General features: G+C 45.5%; 1 protein-coding gene across 2 annotated transcripts; it reads right to left on the minus strand.

Moving 5' to 3' along the window:
* Positions 1 to 900: 900 nt before the first annotated feature.
* On the minus strand, positions 901 to 16,138 carry P2RX7 (purinergic receptor P2X 7). 2 transcript variants are annotated; one of them, XM_034428754.3, is made up of 14 exons: positions 15,660 to 16,138; positions 14,011 to 14,136; positions 12,161 to 12,293; positions 11,810 to 11,881; positions 10,238 to 10,310; positions 9,743 to 9,839; positions 8,513 to 8,593; positions 7,936 to 8,065; positions 7,449 to 7,585; positions 6,940 to 7,033; positions 5,313 to 5,378; positions 4,759 to 4,875; positions 3,927 to 4,025; positions 901 to 3,343 (listed from the first exon to the last, which is right to left on the minus strand). In XM_034428754.3, exons 2-14 carry the CDS (start codon positions 14,133 to 14,135, stop codon positions 2,861 to 2,863), a joined length of 1,707 nt encoding a protein of 568 aa, XP_034284645.2. In that variant the 5' UTR covers position 14,136; positions 15,660 to 16,138; the 3' UTR covers positions 901 to 2,860. The 2 variants fall into 2 exon arrangements, with proteins under 2 accessions (XP_034284645.2, XP_034284643.2); XM_034428752.3 differs by having other exon boundaries at positions 15,256 to 16,055.
* Positions 16,139 to 17,270: the final 1,132 nt, after the last annotated feature.

Genomic DNA, 17,270 nt, shown 5'->3' on the forward strand with positions numbered 1-17,270 from the left:
TGGGAGTTGAGGTCCTCCAGGCTTAAAAGTGGCCAAGGTTGGAGACCCCTGGGTTAGAGGATGCTGTAGGCGGAGGTGAAGGTATCCGGCTACACCTCACTTTTTAAAGCAGAATTATTTTTAACGGAACCCACTGAAGAGATAAAGGTAGCTCCATTTCCTGGAGGTGAAGCGATAGCTTGCATTGCATGCAGAGTGGTGGTTAGGGGCACAGAAGCTGTGCCATACTAAAGTTAGTACCCCAAATACGCAGTGGGGGTTTCTGAGCTCAAATCCTCGCTCCGTAACTCCCAAACCCTTCGCTGTGGCTCATCAGTTCATTAAATAACGTTAAGATATCACACAAGGTAGCTAAGGTGGAATTTAATTGGGCTGCCACATAAATCAGCAGCTTAATGAGGCTGCAAATTTTATGCATGTGCTAATTGTTAAAATAATTATTCAGCTTGAATTCTTATGCACATTTGCTTAGTGGTTCGGCCTGACTGCTGCTTATTTTAATCCTGAATCAATGTAGATCAAGAGAGCGATTCAGATCCCAAATAGACCTACCTGTAAACCAATTCTATAGGGAAAACCAGGTAGGTCCTTCTCCGACAGCAAAACAGAACTGGACTAGTTGCCAAGCCTTTAGTCAGCTTTTTTATAATTAAGTCTATAATAATAATAATAAATTTATTTACGGTCACAGACCAAAATGCAAGCATAGCTACAGAAAAACATAGGAAAAAGAACATCAAGAACAGCCGTATAATTAAGTCTAAATATGAAAATGCCAACTGGAATTCCTGGTTCACAACTACAAAGGACTTAATCTTCCTTGGGTTTTTTTTTAACCAGACCATTTCCATCATGCTTTACAATTTCTTAAATCAGTTGAAATTAAGCACACGCGCAGTGTTTTATTCTTATAAATTTAATTTCCATCTGTACAATGCACAGAGAATTCACACGAGCATATTGTATAAAAAATGTACAAACTCTGCAACCATATATAATCTTTACTGCAACATGAGATTAAAAGGAAATTGCAAAAAAAAAAAAAAGTGCTAAGAAATAGATTCCATTTTGCAACAATTAAGTAGATGAGCGCAGAAAAGTTAGCAGCCACTTCAATGTTATGTTTGCTTCATTGCTTCTGATAAAGAAAAAAAAAAAAACCACTTGAAATAACTTGCTAGGCCAGCTTTGGAACAGGCCGTCAAATGATTTTTTAAAAACAGCATAGCACAGCAATTTGTGAAAAAATACGTGGGGCCAAGTCTCTCTTTGTGTAGACTTTTTTAGGTACCAAAGTCCTGTTAAGCAATGAAATTGAATGGAAAAGTTGTTTACGCTGTCCCAGCTGGAGATTTTTCACACGCGGCATCCCTGCAATTCACAAAATTTCTAGACAGCAAAAAAGCATCTCCCAGCCATATTCTGTGCACTAAGAACAGTTCTGCACTGTCCTTCTCGTCATCTCTATCTCCCTCCCTTCTATATGGAGATGCGGAAGGTGAACTGTGTATGTGTGTGTGTGTGTGTGTGTGTAGAGGTTAAAGGTCATGGTATCAGGGGGTGTGCAGCACACTGCTGCACCTCAGATGCCTATGTATCTTGCATGCCTGTATGATCTCATTCTGGCTCTGGTCTGTATTATCTCACCTTGCCTTCACCATCAGGATGATGGCATCTTAAGGGGGGCGAGTAGTATCTACCAATAATAACACTGCTGCTAGTTTGCCTTTCTCTGCTTGTAAAAACTGTCTAAAAGCAATAAACGCTGCGAAGGGAGAGGGACATCTTCACACCTTGCAAATGACTCTGATTTCTACATGTGTGTGTTAGGGTTAGGGACATTTTGCATGGAAAATATCCAGGCTTTGAAGGATATTTAAACATGGGAAGATACCAATCTTGAAAACGAAAGGCATTTCCCCCCCATTTCCTGAGATAGGAGTTACGGGAAAAGAAAGTTGAAAAGACAGCTGAGCTACGGAAAAAGAAAAGCGCAAGCAGGTTGAAAACAAAATAAAGGGTTCTTGTTTTTTAAAAAAATAAACAAGGGGAGGTTTTTAAACAAAGGCGGCTTTGTGTTGGGATCAGTCAACCAAAACAACCTGGCTTAGCAAGTCCTTTCACACCGGTAAACCGCTGCTGTGTTTCTGGGAAAAAACGAACAGGTTTGTTCAGTAGTTTGGCTGCCTAAACATCAGAAATCGGGGCCCTTTTCCATGATTTTTCCAATCCTGGATCTCTCCTGATATCCCAGTGAGGTAGGCAAGGATGAGCAGGGGAAAGGAGGCACAAAGCCTTCCGGTGATTTTCATGGCTGAGCTGGGATCGAAACTCTGCTCCCTTCTGACCTTATCCCATAGTCTAAACATCATCTAGTTCAGTGTTTCTCAATCTTCAAGCTTCCAAGGTTGAGAAACACTGATCTCGTTAGAGCCAAGATGACAACAGAGCCATAAATGGCAATTTCTGAAAAGCAAAACAGATTACCCGTATTTTTCGGACTGTAAGACGCACCTAAATTTACAGGAGGAAAACAAGAATTGTTTTTGACCTCCGCGTGTTGCATTTTTGCCCTCCTAAGCCTCCAGAAGAACTCTGCAGTGCTCCGCACAGCCCGTTTTTGCCAAAAACGCACCCATTTTTGGCCTGCAGAGTGCTTCTGGGGACTTAGGAGGGCGAAAACGTGATGCGCGAAGGGTTCGGGAGACCAAAACCGTCGTATTCAGTCTATAAGATGCACCTAAATTTTCACCCACTTTTAAGGGGGGGGGAAAGGTGTGTCTTATACTCCGAAAAATACGGTAATTGGCACACATGCGTATCCACCCTTAAGGCTGTAACACAGAGGTGCAACCAACAGTTACTTCTTCTTCCCAAAACCGCTGTATTCCCCGTTCTCGCTCGGAAAGGCATCTCTGATTCTCCACCTGCAACAATTGGGGATCACAGCCCGGGCACTCAGGTCGCCCTCACCAAAGCGCCAGTGAATATACCGCTCGTAAGCGCAGTGCCGAAAGGGCTTGTTGGCGACCTCAACACCACTCAGATCCAATAAGGGATCTTTGTAGAGCAGAACGAATTCCAGCACGGATCGGGACAGGACGAGCTGCTCAAACGAAGAGGAATGGGCGATGCAGGGCCCGTCTGTTTGGCGGCAGCAGAGCTGTTCCCAAAAAGGATCTGCCGGCCGGCACTTTCCGCAGCAGCACCAAGAAGGACGTTCGCGGAAGCAAGGACCCTCCCTTCGGTTTTGGAGGAGCTGCAGCTCTTCAGCGTTTTGCGGGGAGATGGTCCGGTCCCGATATGGAAGTTGGGAAGACTGCGTAAAATCCCCTTGGCGCTTCTGTAGGCGAAAAACATCATATTGGTTGGCGGGTGATGGTTTTTCTCCAAAGGGAGACGCTTGGAAAGGAAGGGAAATGTGGTGCGGTGGCCTAGAGGTGGAGCTCTTGCCTCACAATCAGGAGTTGTGAGTTCGATCCTAGGTAGAGGCAGATATTTCTTCTTTGTCGTTTAATGACCCCATAATCCCTTGCCGGGCACAATGAGAATATATCTGCTGCAAACTCTGCACTGGCGACAGGAAGGGCATCTGGCCAGTAAACGCTCAGCTACCCCGGCCGATACCTATGCACATCCCAATAAAAGGGCCTGGTGGCTCAGCAGACTGATAGCATTGTGATTAACATTCAGCTGCCTGCAATTACTGTAAGTTCAAATCTCAGGTTCAAGGTTGACTCAGCCTTCCATCCTTTCTAAGGTAGGTAAATTGAGGACCCAGTTTGTGGGGGCAATAAGCTGACTTTGTATAAATATACAAAAGGATGAAGGCTATTGCTTAACGCATTGTAAGCCACCCTGAGTCCCCGGAGAAGGGCGGCATATAAATCAAATTAAAAAAAAAAAGAAGAAGATTCCAAACTCACCTCAATAACCCCGCCCTTGATGGCCTGCAAACTGGTCTCTGACAATTTGTCGATCATTAGGATGCCAGGCTCATCAACGTAAGTCACGTAAAACAAAGTCTGTCCAGATTCCAGCCAAAGAAAATCAAAGGAATTAAGGTTTAGTATTTTACTGGATAGGTGTGATATTCCGTAATGATTATGTCAGCTTTGGAAGCCCTATTAACCCGGGAAGCTTCCACGCCGCCGACTTCTTGCGCCTGGGAAAGTAGGAGGGGGGGATTTGGTCGAGCGATTTGAGTTAGACATAATAGCATTCTTCTTTTCGGTCAAGGTCAGGGTGTTCTTGCATCTGGAAGAGGAGTGGTTGCAGTGGTGCAAGAAAGCGATTTCTCAGGATGGCAAAAACAGAGGAGGGGGGAAGGATATTCTGCATATATCATATCATGTATTGTATCTGCATGCGTATCATGTCACTCCATCCCAGCACTGATGATGTCGCCTAGTTGGGTCATGAGATGTCTGCGAGAAAACCACTAAGCTCAGAGAGCACCAAGGACCTCACAGTCCTCCTCCTCCTCTTCTTCCCTGCAACCCCCACCTCTCCTCTAGCACTGATGATGTCGCCTAGTTGGGTCATGAGATGTCTGCGAGAAAACCACCAAGCTCCCCACAGTTCTATGAGCTACATGGATGGGTCTCCACAGGATATTAAAAAAAACCATAACATGGTCTGTTCATTTTGTAAGGGAAGAGTTGAGATCCCCTCCTGATGCTAAGCAGGGACCTTTTCCTGCACTGAAACGTCCATAAGGAACGACAACACATGCCACAATTTAGTCATAACTCTTACGCTTCTTGGTCCCAGCACCTCCTGACACTTTTTATTGTAATAATACTCCTTCACCGGATCAGGTTTGCAACAGCAGCCCGTAGATGAAGTGAGCAGACAATCCACGGCTACCTGAGCCTGCAAAGACAAACACCGGGCAGGATTATACAGGCTGTTCTTCTAAAGTAGGAGTCTCCAAATTTAGCAAGTACTATAAGACTTGTGGACTTCAACTCCCAGAGTTCCCCAGCTAGCATGGTTAGCTGAAGCATTCTGGGAGTTGAAGTCCACAAGTCTTAAACTTGCCAAGTCCTAAACATAGAATACATTCATAAAATGATTTGGAAATTTGGAAACCAGGAATTGGAATCGTGCCAAAGCATGACGGCCAAGAACGCCTTCAACAAAAGCATCCAAAGCTATTTTTTTCGTGACAGCTGAGTTGGGCATCCAAATACCAGCATAAAGACCCCCCCATCCTTAAAACCCAACTCAAGAAAGGGGGCGATTCACCCATGGCAGATATTTCACCTCTGAATTCGCCCCCGAGACCCTGCAGTAGAAAAATATCTTACCAGGCCGAAGTAGGAAAGCACTGATCCAATGTACACCACCACCTCAAAGAAGTCCAACCTCCCAGCCTTTGGAAAAGGAGAACAGAAGTGATGACCATCATATCAATAGGGAAACCTGCTAAGACCCTTTGCCTTGCCTTCACGGGCACAGAGGTAGTCCTTGACTTACAACAAGAACCGAAACATGTGGAGTTACTTCTGAGTAGTTCCTTTCTTCTTTCTCACCTTTAGACAGAAATCTTGCCAAACTAACCTGGACTATTTGCATCAGGAAAGATCTACTCTGAGAACTTATAAGGAAGAGCCGTCTTCTTAACTCTTCCTTCCAACCAAACTACCGTGTTTCCCCAAAAATAAGACCCTGCATTATATTTTTTTGAACTTCGAAATAAGCCCTTGGCCTTATTTTCGGGGAGGTCTTATTATTTTGGGGCGCCTGGAGCAAGATGGGGCTCCTCTCGCCGTCTTACCCGATTTCCAGCTCTGCGTTTAAATATTTTCGGGGAGGGCTTATTTTCAGGAGAGGCTTATTTTAGCGCATGCGCTCAAAAGCCCAACTGGACTTATTATCAGGGGATGCCTTATTTTGGGGGAAACAGGGTATCTATCGTATTTTTTCGCGTCTAAGACGCTACTTTTTCTTAAAAATATTTTCTTGAAAATGGAGGGGCGTCTTATAGACACGAGGCCGAGCCTCTATTTTATAGGCAGCTCTATCATTCCTCTCTATTGTAGTTGTTTTCTGTATCACACTGCCAGTCTAGGTTTCATCTCTATTGTTCCTGTGATACGTTACCTGTTCTTGTATTACTCACTCTCTTATAAGTTGGCTTCTGCACAGTGATGGCTTGTAATATGCTTACTACAAGAAACTACATGAAACATGGGGGTTGTCAACTCGCAAAGCATCCCTGGCTTGCTCTCGAGTTGCCATAGGCAAGGTGGGATGGGAAACCGACAAAGCCGACGGCAGCCAAATACAAAAGCACATTCCAGACATCTCTCTCTCAAGGCTGTCTCCCAAGGTTACCCACAGCGGCCGGAGAGGAGTGATCTCTACAACCTGCGAAATTGCTCCATTGGCAAATGTGATTGATGACACACCCTGGGGGGAGGGGGGAAACAGGGTCATGATTGGGGCGTAAATTACGTGGGGTCAGAATTGGCTTCACTTGGAACGTGCTGACATGAAGCTCCTCATAAATAACTGGATTTCTTTTGAAGCTTGGCTCATGATTTAGTTAGGGCATCTGTTGGAACCCTGACAAGGGCATCCTATACATGGGGGCATCTTATAGATGGAAAAATACGGTAATCTTTGTTGTCTCTTGGTCCTCTGGAACACAGCCCCCTCCCTCCCTTCCTGAGCATCCAGGCTACATTCCACTACATCATCCCACACATGGCAATTTTCCTTCCCATCCAAACAGCAAGGAGAGGGAAGCGGGAAATATTCCGGATCAAGACTTTAAGATTTAAATTCTCCAGGTGGGCTGCTAGAGACACACCCCAATTGGAATCTCTGCACCAGTGCACTGACTTACAAACCCACCCTGCCCATGGGGAATGATGTGGAGTTTCCTCATCTAAAATGAAGATGGAGGGAAGAAATCCAGATGGCGTTTACCGTGCCAAAGATGAGGATGTCGAAGCGGATGCCGTAAGCTTTGATCAGGGTCCTTTCCTCCCTTCCACCCGGCTGCTTGTAATACCTGGCAAATCTAGAACGATCAGACAGGAAGAACTGTTGTAGCGTCGGGTTCAAATCTCAGGTGTCCTCTGAGCCTGATTGTTTTCCTGCAGACGTCTTAATACCAGGCTAGGTAGCTTCATCAGTACGGTGGCCCAAGCGCTCAAAACAAAAACTGAGGGACCGTGACATCTATCATGCTGACTGTAGGGATGCTATGATGGTCCTAAGTGCGAGGATCAGTCGGGGGCTGCCACAAAGAAGAGGGAGTCAAGCTATTCTCCAAAGCACCTGAGGGCAGGAGAAGAAGCCAGAACCTTGGACCAGAAGACCTCCAAGCTCCCTTCCAACTCTGTTGTTACGATCATCACGTGGAACAATAAAACAGATCCTCCCTCCTGATCTGCGACACCCCTCAAAATCACAAGTGCTTGAATATCCATTACCTGAAGTTGTACCCAGGGTACAAGGCTTCGTTGGTTCGTTTGTCATCCAGGCGCCGGAAACCGTAGTTGGGCTTGCAACGGTGCGCCCATTTGTCTAAGTTGCAATCCCAGTTAATTTCAATGCCAATGATGCCTCCCTGGGAGAAGATCGTCAGAGAAGTACATTTGCAAGATGGATTGAGCATCCGACCTACACAAAAAGACCCCGAAGGGGGAGACTCTCTGCAGCATCACAAACCTTCATTGCACGTATCCGTCCCAGGGGCCGTAGTTTCAGGACCCCTGATTTAATGCAATACAAAAAATGAAAATAATTTTTCTTCGGACCACCAAAATTTTCTCACGGACCACCGGTTGGGGACCGCTGGTTTAAATTCTCCTTTTCGCCATCGAATGCAACTTTTGTCCTTATTAACTCAGCCCTTCCAACTAACAGCAGCAATAAACAAATAAATAGTCCTCTGGCCACTTTCAAAGTGCCCCCTACCTGAACGGCCACCTCTGAAAACTTCTCTCCTGCCTCTTGAAGAATATCCCCCAGACGAAAAATGGGGCAAAGCGAAGCTCTGTGCTTGCTGTATATACAGGAAACATTAAATTCCGCTGGAATATTTCTTCTGCAGGGAACAATTAGAACAAGCCATCAGTGGAAGGACTCGCCTTCAGAAGTTTGGGGGGGGGGGGCTTTGCAGTTATTTTGACAGGGAGCTATTAAGGCAGGGCTTGAGAACTCTTAACACCGGATGTTTGTAAGAAAATCTGGCCTAAATCTTCTCCTTTAAAAAATTTTTAAACTTAAATTTTAAACACTAATTTTAATTTGTTTAATTATGGGATATTTTAAAATTGAGCCCAATTGTTTAATCTGTTTTAATCTATTTTAAATTTTGTATTTCTGTGTTTTATCTTTCGCCTGTTCACCGCCCTGAGTCCTTCGGGAGAAGGGCGGTATAGAAATCTAATAAAAAGTAAAAAAAAAAAGTAAAAGGGATCGATTTCCCAGGAAGAGAAAAGGAGGGACCCTCCCTTCAAATACAGCCATCCCAAGCCCAGAGCCCACTTACGTCGTATAATCAAATTTTGGAAAGTGGATGTTGTTTTTTATAAGCACGGTGAAATTCTCAGCACTGTCCAGAATGGCTGGCCTGGAAGGATGAAAAAATCCAAGTCAGTTCTCACTTATTAAACAGTCATGATCACCCCCCCCCCAGGTAATTGAATCATTTTAGCTGGGGAGTCTGTTCAAGAGGCTGGGCACTGGGGTCTGCAAAATGCATGCCAGAGACCCATTGTGGTTTACACCGATTGGTTTCTCTGAACAGTATTCAAGGATGGCCCTCAAAAATGCCCTGCAGTTATTGTGACAGGAAGCTATTAAGGCAGGGCTGTTCACCCTTGAGAACTTTAAGACTTGTGGACTTCAATTCCCAGAATCCTAAGACTTGTGGACTTCAACTCCCAGAATCCTAAGACTTGTGGACTTCAATTTCCAGAATCCTAAGACTTGTGGACTTCAACTCCCAGAATCCAAAGACTTGTGGACTTCAACTCCCAGAATCCTAAGACTTGTGGACTTCAATTCCCAGAATCCTAAGACTTGTGGACTTCAATTCCCAGAATCCTAAACTTGTGGACTTCAACTCCCAGAATCCTAAGACTTGTGGACTTCAACTCCCAGAATCCTAAGACTTGTGGACTTCAATTGCCAGAATCCTAAGACTTGTGGACTTCAATTGCCAGAATCCTAAGACTTGTGGACTTCAATTTCCAGAATCCTAAGACTTGTGGACTTCAACTCCCAGAATCCTAAGACTTGTGGACTTCAACTCCCAGAATCCTAAAACTTGTGGACTTCAACTCCCAGAATCCTAAGACTTGTGGACTTCAATTCCCAGAATCCTAAGACTTGTGGACTTCAATTCCCAGAATCCTAAGACTTGTGGACTTCAATTCCCAGAATCCTAAGACTTGTGGACTTCAACTCCCAGAATCCTAAGACTTGTGGACTTCAACTCCCAGAATCCTAAGACTTGTGGACTTCAACTCCCAGAATCCTAAGACTTGTGGACGTCAACTCTCCCTACCTTAATGCAGGGGTGTCCAACTTTGGGAACTTCTTTAAGACTTGTGGACTTCAACTCCCAGAGAGCATGGCTGGCTGGGGAATTCTGGGAATTGAAGTCCACAAGTCTTAAAGAAGTTCCCAAAGTCGGATACCCTGCATTAAGGCAGTTAAACAGGGAAGGAGACAGACTAAAACAGGAAACAGGAGCAGCTAAGAAAAAAGCACCTACTTTGGGGCGGTTTTGATTGACTCCACAGGACACCAAGCGGAGACTTCACACGTGTTGACGGTGCTGTTATATTTCACACACTTTCCCGTCTGGATGCCTACCGAGGGAAGAGAGACCCCCCCCATCCAGTGGTGGGTTTCAAATTTTTTTACTAGCAGTTCTGTGGGCTTGGCTTGGTGGGTGTGGCTTGGTAGGGGTGGCAGGGGAAGGATACTGTAAAATCTCCATTCCCACCCCACTCCAGGGGAAGGATACTGCAAAATCCCCATTTCCTCCCAATCAGCTGGGACTCGGGAGGCAGAGAATAGATGGGGGCGAGGCCAGTCAGAATTTTTACTACTGGTTCTCCGAACTACTCAAAATTTCCGCTACCGGTTCTCCAGAACTGCTGAAACCCACCTCTGCCCACATTTCATCAAGGACCCTCACCTGGAGACCAAACATTTCGTTGGAAAGGAATTTCCAACCACGAGGGTGAAAATGAATCTGGCTTACCGTTACCCTGTGGGTCTATTCGACCTTTCGTGCAGCTCTTGTCGGTAGAACACACCGCTTTGGCAAGAGGAAACTGAAAGCATAAAACAGGAAAAAAACACATTTTAAACTTATTGGTCTCTCTCTCTCTTTCTCTCTCTCTGTATCTCTGTGTGTGTGTCTCTCTCTCTTCCCTTCTCTCTGTATCTCTCTATGTCTCTCTCTCTCTCTCTCCCCCTCTCTCTGTATCTCTCTATGTCTCTTCCTCTCTCTGTTTCTCTCTATATCTCTCTCTCTCCCTCTCTCTGTTTCTCTCTGTCTCTGTCTCTCTCTCCCCCCCCTCTGTATCTCTCTGTCTCTCCCTCTCTCTCTGTTTCTCTCTCTCTCTCTCTCTGTATCTGTCTCTCTCTCTCTGTATCTCCCTCTCCCTCTCCCTCTCTCTGTATCTCTCTCTCTCCCCCTCTCTGTATCTCTCTGTCTCTCCCTCTCTCTCCCTCTCTGTTTCTCTCTCTATCTCTCTCCCCCTCTCTGTATCTCTCCCTCTCTCTCTCTCTCTCTCTGTATCTCTCTATGTCTCTCCCTCTCTCTGTTTCTTTCTATATCTCTCTCTCTCCCTCTCTCTGTTTCTCTCTCTCTCTCTCTCTCTCCCCCTCTCTCTGTATCTCTCTCTCTCTCTCTCTCTCTCTCTCTCTGTCTCTCTCTCTCCTAACAAGTTGCATCCAGATAATATTTTCCTATTATCCCCTTTTTCCCGTGACGCTAGTTTTTCCTCCAGGACGGCTCCTCGGGAGTAGCTTATTACAACAGATCCCTTCACAGGTTGGTCTTCTGTCAAATTCCCCTGCAATTCACAAAAACGCCCTTGCTTTCCAACTTGTAAACAGGTAGAAACCGACATAGCCCGGAGCTTACTCACCAATTTTCTAGCTGATGGGAAGGGAATAAATTAAAAAAAAAACCTTGCCAAGAAGAATGTTGGGCTAGTTACGACCTGCTTCCCACCGTTTTAAAAACCAGGGAAGTGGGTGGGACATACAAACCAGTACATGACTGTATCCGTAGAAATGATTTCAAATTAAATATAAACAGGTCTGCCAAAAATAAATCGCTACCTATTGCCTGTTTCACTTAAAATATGAAGGTCAGGTATGAAATGTTGACTTTGGGTTTTGCTGATTGGACGGGTTTGTTGCTATAGAAATGGCCAGTACCTATTCGTACATGAAAGTAAAAAAAGTTAAAGTTTGCCTTCAAAGTAAAAGAGTTTGCCTTCATTCGTAAAAATTTACGTTTGTAATGTCATTTTACTATCTGCGCTAAAAGGACTCAGAAAATCACTTTTTCTTTCTTTTTCTCCCCCGCTCTAGATTACACTTCTTCCTCTTCCCTTTTTCCTCTCCCATTTTCCCATGTCTTTCTTTCTTTCTTTCTTTCTTTCTTTCTTTCTTTCTTTCTTTCTTTCTTTCTTTCTTTCTTTCTTTTCTTCCTTCCTTCCTTCCTTCCTTTCTTCCTTCCTTTTGCATTTTAGCTCTTGGTAAACTTAATATAATTTTTAAAAAAAATAAAAATAGAACAGGTAGGAAATGCTGGTACCTCGGGGCAAAGTCCTTGAGCCTGATTTTCGGTCGTGATGATATTAGTCAGCACAAAAAAGGAATTCACACCCTAAATGAACGAAAGAGAAGGGAAAAAGTGGAATCACTCGGTCGGTCTGCTGAAAAACAAATCTATTGCAGGTTCGTGGATTCCTTTGAAAAGAAACCCAGGAGGACAAGAATTTAGGGGGAAAAAAGGGGTGCCCTCCAAGAATTCTAGAAGAAATTTGGGGTCACGGTTATGATAGCAGGGGACTCTTTTTCTAATGCATCTCTCAGGCTCAAACCCTTTGCTTTTCACTGCTTCACCTGATCGTTTTCTCCTTTGGCTTTCCGGAAAAGGACTCACCTGTGCAGCGATGGTGTATTCGGCTGTATCCCAAACCCTTTTGTCAGTCTGGGACACCCCCTTCACCTTCACGTGCACCGAGCTGATGACCGAATCTTTCTTCTGATAGCGTCGATCGGCAAACAGGACGATGCTGAAGAAACACGGCGGAAAAAGGTTTGAGCTGGAGGGTTCGGTTTTGCGCCCATTTTGCAGAGGGGAAAACTGAGGTTTTAGAAAACTCTCGATTGTCCGTTCGAAGCGGAACAGATCTTGCTTCAGCAAAACATTTCAAGCAAGCTCAGAGAGCACCAGGGAGTCATTGTCCTCCTCCTCTTCCTCCTCCTTTTCACAAAACCTTTCTAGCATGGATGATGTTCCCTAGTTGGGCCAGGAAACGTCTGCAAGAAAACCACCAAGCTCAGAGAACACCAAGGACCCCACAGTCCTCTTCCTCCTCCTCTTCTTCTTTCTTTTCCCTCCCCCTCCTCCTCTTTCTCTTCCTCCTCTTCTCTGCAAACTTCACCCCCATCTAGCCCTGATGATATTCCCTAGTTGGGTCAGAAAACGTCTTCAAGAAAACCACCAAACTCAGAGAGCACCAGGGACCCCCCAGTTCAACCCTGAGCTATCAACCCTCTCTTCTGTTGCTAACGTACAAGATTCGTGGATTGTTATTTATTCACTTGGACTGGACTAAAAGCCAGACGCTGGGTCGTTCAGAGTGACTGGTTACATCAGAATATTTATTCCGTGTGGGTGGGAAGTCACAAAGCTGCATTTGTCTTCTGATCGCTGGACGAAAACAGCTTCCCCTTGGAAGCCGAGAGATCCCGTCAAAGATTTCTAGATCATTCCAGCCCCCTTTTGCTCAACTCAAGTGAAAAAATGTCTCCGGTCTGAGAATCCACTTCCTTCAACGACGACTCTACTTGAAAATCTTTCCACGCTCCGTTCAGCCCACGTCCACCAGAAATCTCACAACACAACAACACAATGTGCAGCGTGTAACGTCAGAAAGTTTGGACGCCCCAAAAACAAATATAATACGAGATTTTTCCACCGCAAGAGATTCCCCAACAATTTCTTGATTATACTTGGGGCAGCAAAGTATCCCGTATTCACACCATCTTAAAACTCTTCCCTGCTGAAAATCATGGAACGTGCTGAAATGAGTAAACTGACATTTCAAATCAGAGAACGGGAACAATATTATAAGAGATGGGATTTATTTTATCAATGGCTAGATAATAAAACATGGAAATGAAATAATATGAAATGAATGTTACAAAAACAATATATGGAAGTGATTTTTACGGGATGAAAATGCCGTTCTTGAATGAATGACAAATAGGAATAATAATTTAAGATATAACATTCGATTGATGATGTGAGAAATTAGAAAATTAGTAAATTATGAATGTGAGACGAAGCACAAAAGATTTGTAACCGACCGACACACTGCTTGCAACTGTAATGGAGGATGATGTTTTATGTTTTGTTTAAATAATTTAAAAAAAAACACACACACAAAAAACTCTTCCATGCTAGTGGATCAGGGGAAGTTGGTCGATGGGAAAATTTCCTATCCAAACGGTAGCATTGGAATTTTAATTTTATACTGTTTTAATGAGGAACGGTGCATCTTTGCCGTTGTGAGCCGCCCTGAGTCCTTGGAGATAGGGCGGCATATAAATTGCATTATAAATAAATAAATAAATTTACGGTCCACTTTTGAGCGCAAACTCTTACTGTGGTCGTTATTTAAGATATTGAACCGGAGAGGGGATACAAGGCGACCCAATTCTCCCCCACTTCTCCCATGCCTCCCTTCCCCACTGATTGACCCAAATCTCCCCTTTCCAACTTACCTAACATACATGAAAACCATGAAATGGATTATCCACTTGAGGCTCCCGTACCAAACGCTGTAGATTCGCACCACTTTGTTGGTTTCGTATTCGAACACGCTCCTCAAGCTGGAACAGGCTGCCATGCTGGGAGGGAGGAAAAAAAAAATATTTCTGTCTTTTGGCTTTCAGAGAAACTGTGCAGCTCCTCAGCCCGGAACAACAATTAAAAACCACAACCCCACAAATCTTAAAGGGGCAGGGGAGGAAATGAAAAGCTGATCAGCCTGTCCTTAAGAGGAACTCCTTTTCCCCAAATGACTCAGGCTCCCCCACGCACCCCCTTTTATTCAGGATTGTCAGGAGAGGGAGCCGTTCAAAGCGCATTTTATTTGGTAAAAAGCGTTTCATTCATTAAAAGCTTTTGATTTGAGCTGTAATTCCTGTCTGGATATTGGTGCAGATCAGGGTTCACCAGAAGGAGAGGCGTTTTCCCCTCACATCTTGGTAGGAGAAATAGCTGTACAGCAAGGGTGTCCAAGCTTGGCAACTTTTAAGACTTGTGGACTTCGACTCCCACAATTCCCCAGTCAGAATTGTGGACTTCAATTCCCAGAATTCCCCCGTCAGAATTGTGGACTTCAACTCCCAGAATTCCCCTAACAGAATTGTGGACTTCAACTCCCAGAATTCCCCAGTCAGAATTGTGGACTTCAACTCCCACAATTCCCCAGCCAGAACTGTGGACTTCAACTCCCACAATTCCCCAGTCAGAACTGTGGACTTCAACTCCCAGAATTCCCCTAACAGAATTGTGGACTTCAACTCCCAGAATTCCCCAGTCAGAATTGTAGACTTCAACTCCCAGAATTCCCCTAACAGAATTGTGGACTTCAACTCCCACAATTCCCCAGTCAGAATTGTAGACTTCAACTCCCAGAATTCCCCTAACAGAATTGTGGACTTCAACTCCCAGAATTCCCCAGTCAGAATTCTGGACTTCAACTCCCACAATTCCCCAGTCAGAATTCTGGACTTCAACTCCCACAATTCCCCAGCCAGAACTGTGGACTTCGACTCCCACAATTCCCCAGTCAGAATTGTGGACTTCGACTCCCACAATTCCCCAGCCAGAATTGTGGACTTCAATTCCCAGAATTCTCTAGCCAGCACACCTGGCTGGGGAATTCTGGGTGTTGAAGTCCACAGGGCTTAAATTTGCCAAGCTTTGGACATCCCTCTTGTACAATATGCCGAAAGCCACACCTTTTATTTTGCACTTTCTAGTTGTTGAGGATGGAGATGAATCTCTCCAGTTTCAGCTAAAGTCTCTTGAATGCTTTGCAAATCCGGGGAGGGGGTTACGTGAATCCAGATCCGAGGGGGGTTTCTGCCCAATTCGATTTGGGAAAGCCTAATGAGTTGGATATCCTAATTTTGGGAAAGGGTTCCAAGGTGAAAGGGGGAAAAGAGGGTAAGGCAGGTTTTTCCCTAATGAAAGGGGCTCGTGAATTGGCTCCAATCCCAAAATTGCACCCCGTAACCCAATTCCTAGCTTGTTGGGTCTTCAGGTAACCAAAGACCTGGTCTTGTGTGCTCCTCCACCTGTCGGAGCAAAAACCCAGATGGCTTCAGGGGGTTTCCTTGGCAGCCAAGTGGCAGCTGTTCACTTTTCTCTTTTGCAGGATTTCCTCGTGGTCTCCCATCCCGAGGTTATCCAAGCACTTTAGTCTTTTTTCTTTTTTTTTGCAAATCACCCCGCTGGGACTCAATGCATCCGGTCAGCCCCATTCTTGGGGAGCAGCAGCCCCTTCCAGAGGCGACGCATTCCAATGCAACCCCCCAAACCTTCCTCCAGCGGGCTGTGCATTCTGGGCGTTGTAGTCCAAACCCTCCTGAGTGCCAGGGCAGAGAGGGAGGGGAGGCCCAGTTCATTCGGCCGCGAGACCATCCTCGGCCCCTCCCGAATCCTCTTTCTCTTCTTCATTTTTAAGAGAATTCTGATTTTTTTTTTCTTCCACTTTCTTCTTTTTCGCTTCCCCGCATCGCGCAGGCGCAGTCGGATCGCCGCTCTACCCCCCCCGACTCTTCCCGAGAGAGCGCCTTGCCCCGCCCCTTCTCATACGTCAACGGCTGGAAGGGGCGTGTCTTCAAGCCGCGCCTCCTTTCTTCCCTCCCTCCCTCCCGCTATGCTGGTCACGTGGGCGGAACTGGACCCCCGTCGCCTAGCAACCGTCACTACAGGCCTAGGCGGGCCCGGCGCTTTTCCCGAGGTGGGGAAGGGGCGCGAGGGGAGGGGAGGCGGAAAGAGGGGGGTGGTCTTTGCGGCCCTCCTTAAAATTGGGGGGCGCTGAGGGCCCTCGCTTCCGTTTAGCCTGAATGGGAGGGGGCTGGGCTGCCCCCCCCAAGAGGATGCAGTTGGATGAGGTGGGAGGGGCCTTTCACCCAAATAGGCCAGTTCCCAACTGCAAAGAGGGGTGGGCTACAACTCCCAGAATTCCCCAGGGCCGGGGACTTATGGGAGATGTAGTCCACCCCTCTTGCAGTGGCCCAGTTTGGGAAGCCCTGCAAGGAGCTAGTTGGGCCCCCTTTGCTGGGTCTAAAAATCCCAAAAATCCTCCCATTTTTAGGCTGCCAACTATGTCAGTAGAGTAATTGAAAGGCCACCCTCCCCATCCACAATTGGAGGGAGGGGGGAAAATTCGCCTTCCCTGCAAGGGGGTTGGGGGTTTGCAGCCCCTAAAATGTGCCGTAATAGCTCAAGCAGCCCAGTCAAGTTGTGGATGAACATAGACCCTTATAAGTGAGGTGGGTGGATAAAAATTTAAATAAGAAAGAAAGAAGGGAGGAGGGAGGAAAGGAAGGAAGGAAGAGAGAGAGAAAGAAAGAAAGAAAAAGAGGGAAGGAAGGAAGGAAGAAAAGAAAAAGAAAGAAGGAGGGAGGGAGGGAGGAAAGAAAGAAAGGGTGGGAGGAAAGAAAGAAAGGAAAAGAAAGAAAGAAAAAGGAAAAAAGAAAGAAAGGGAAGGAAGGAAGGAAGAAAAGAGAAAAAGAACGAAAGAAGGAGGGAGGAAGAAAAGAAAGGGTGGGAGGAAAGAAAGAAAGGAAAAGAAAGGCAGGAAGGAAAAAAAGGAAAGAAAGGGAAGGAAGGAAGAAAAGAAAGAAAAAGAAAGAAAGAAAGGAGGGAGGGAGGAAGAAAAGAAAGGGAAGGAGGAAAGAAAGAAAAAAGAAAGAAAGGAAAGGAAGGAAGAAAAGAAAGAAAGAGGGAGGGAGGAAAGAAAGAA

This window comes from Pantherophis guttatus, chromosome 17, assembly GCF_059756535.1.
Source record: "Pantherophis guttatus breed Tessera chromosome 17, ASM5975653v1, whole genome shotgun sequence".
Lineage (NCBI taxonomy): Eukaryota > Metazoa > Chordata > Lepidosauria > Squamata > Colubridae > Pantherophis > Pantherophis guttatus.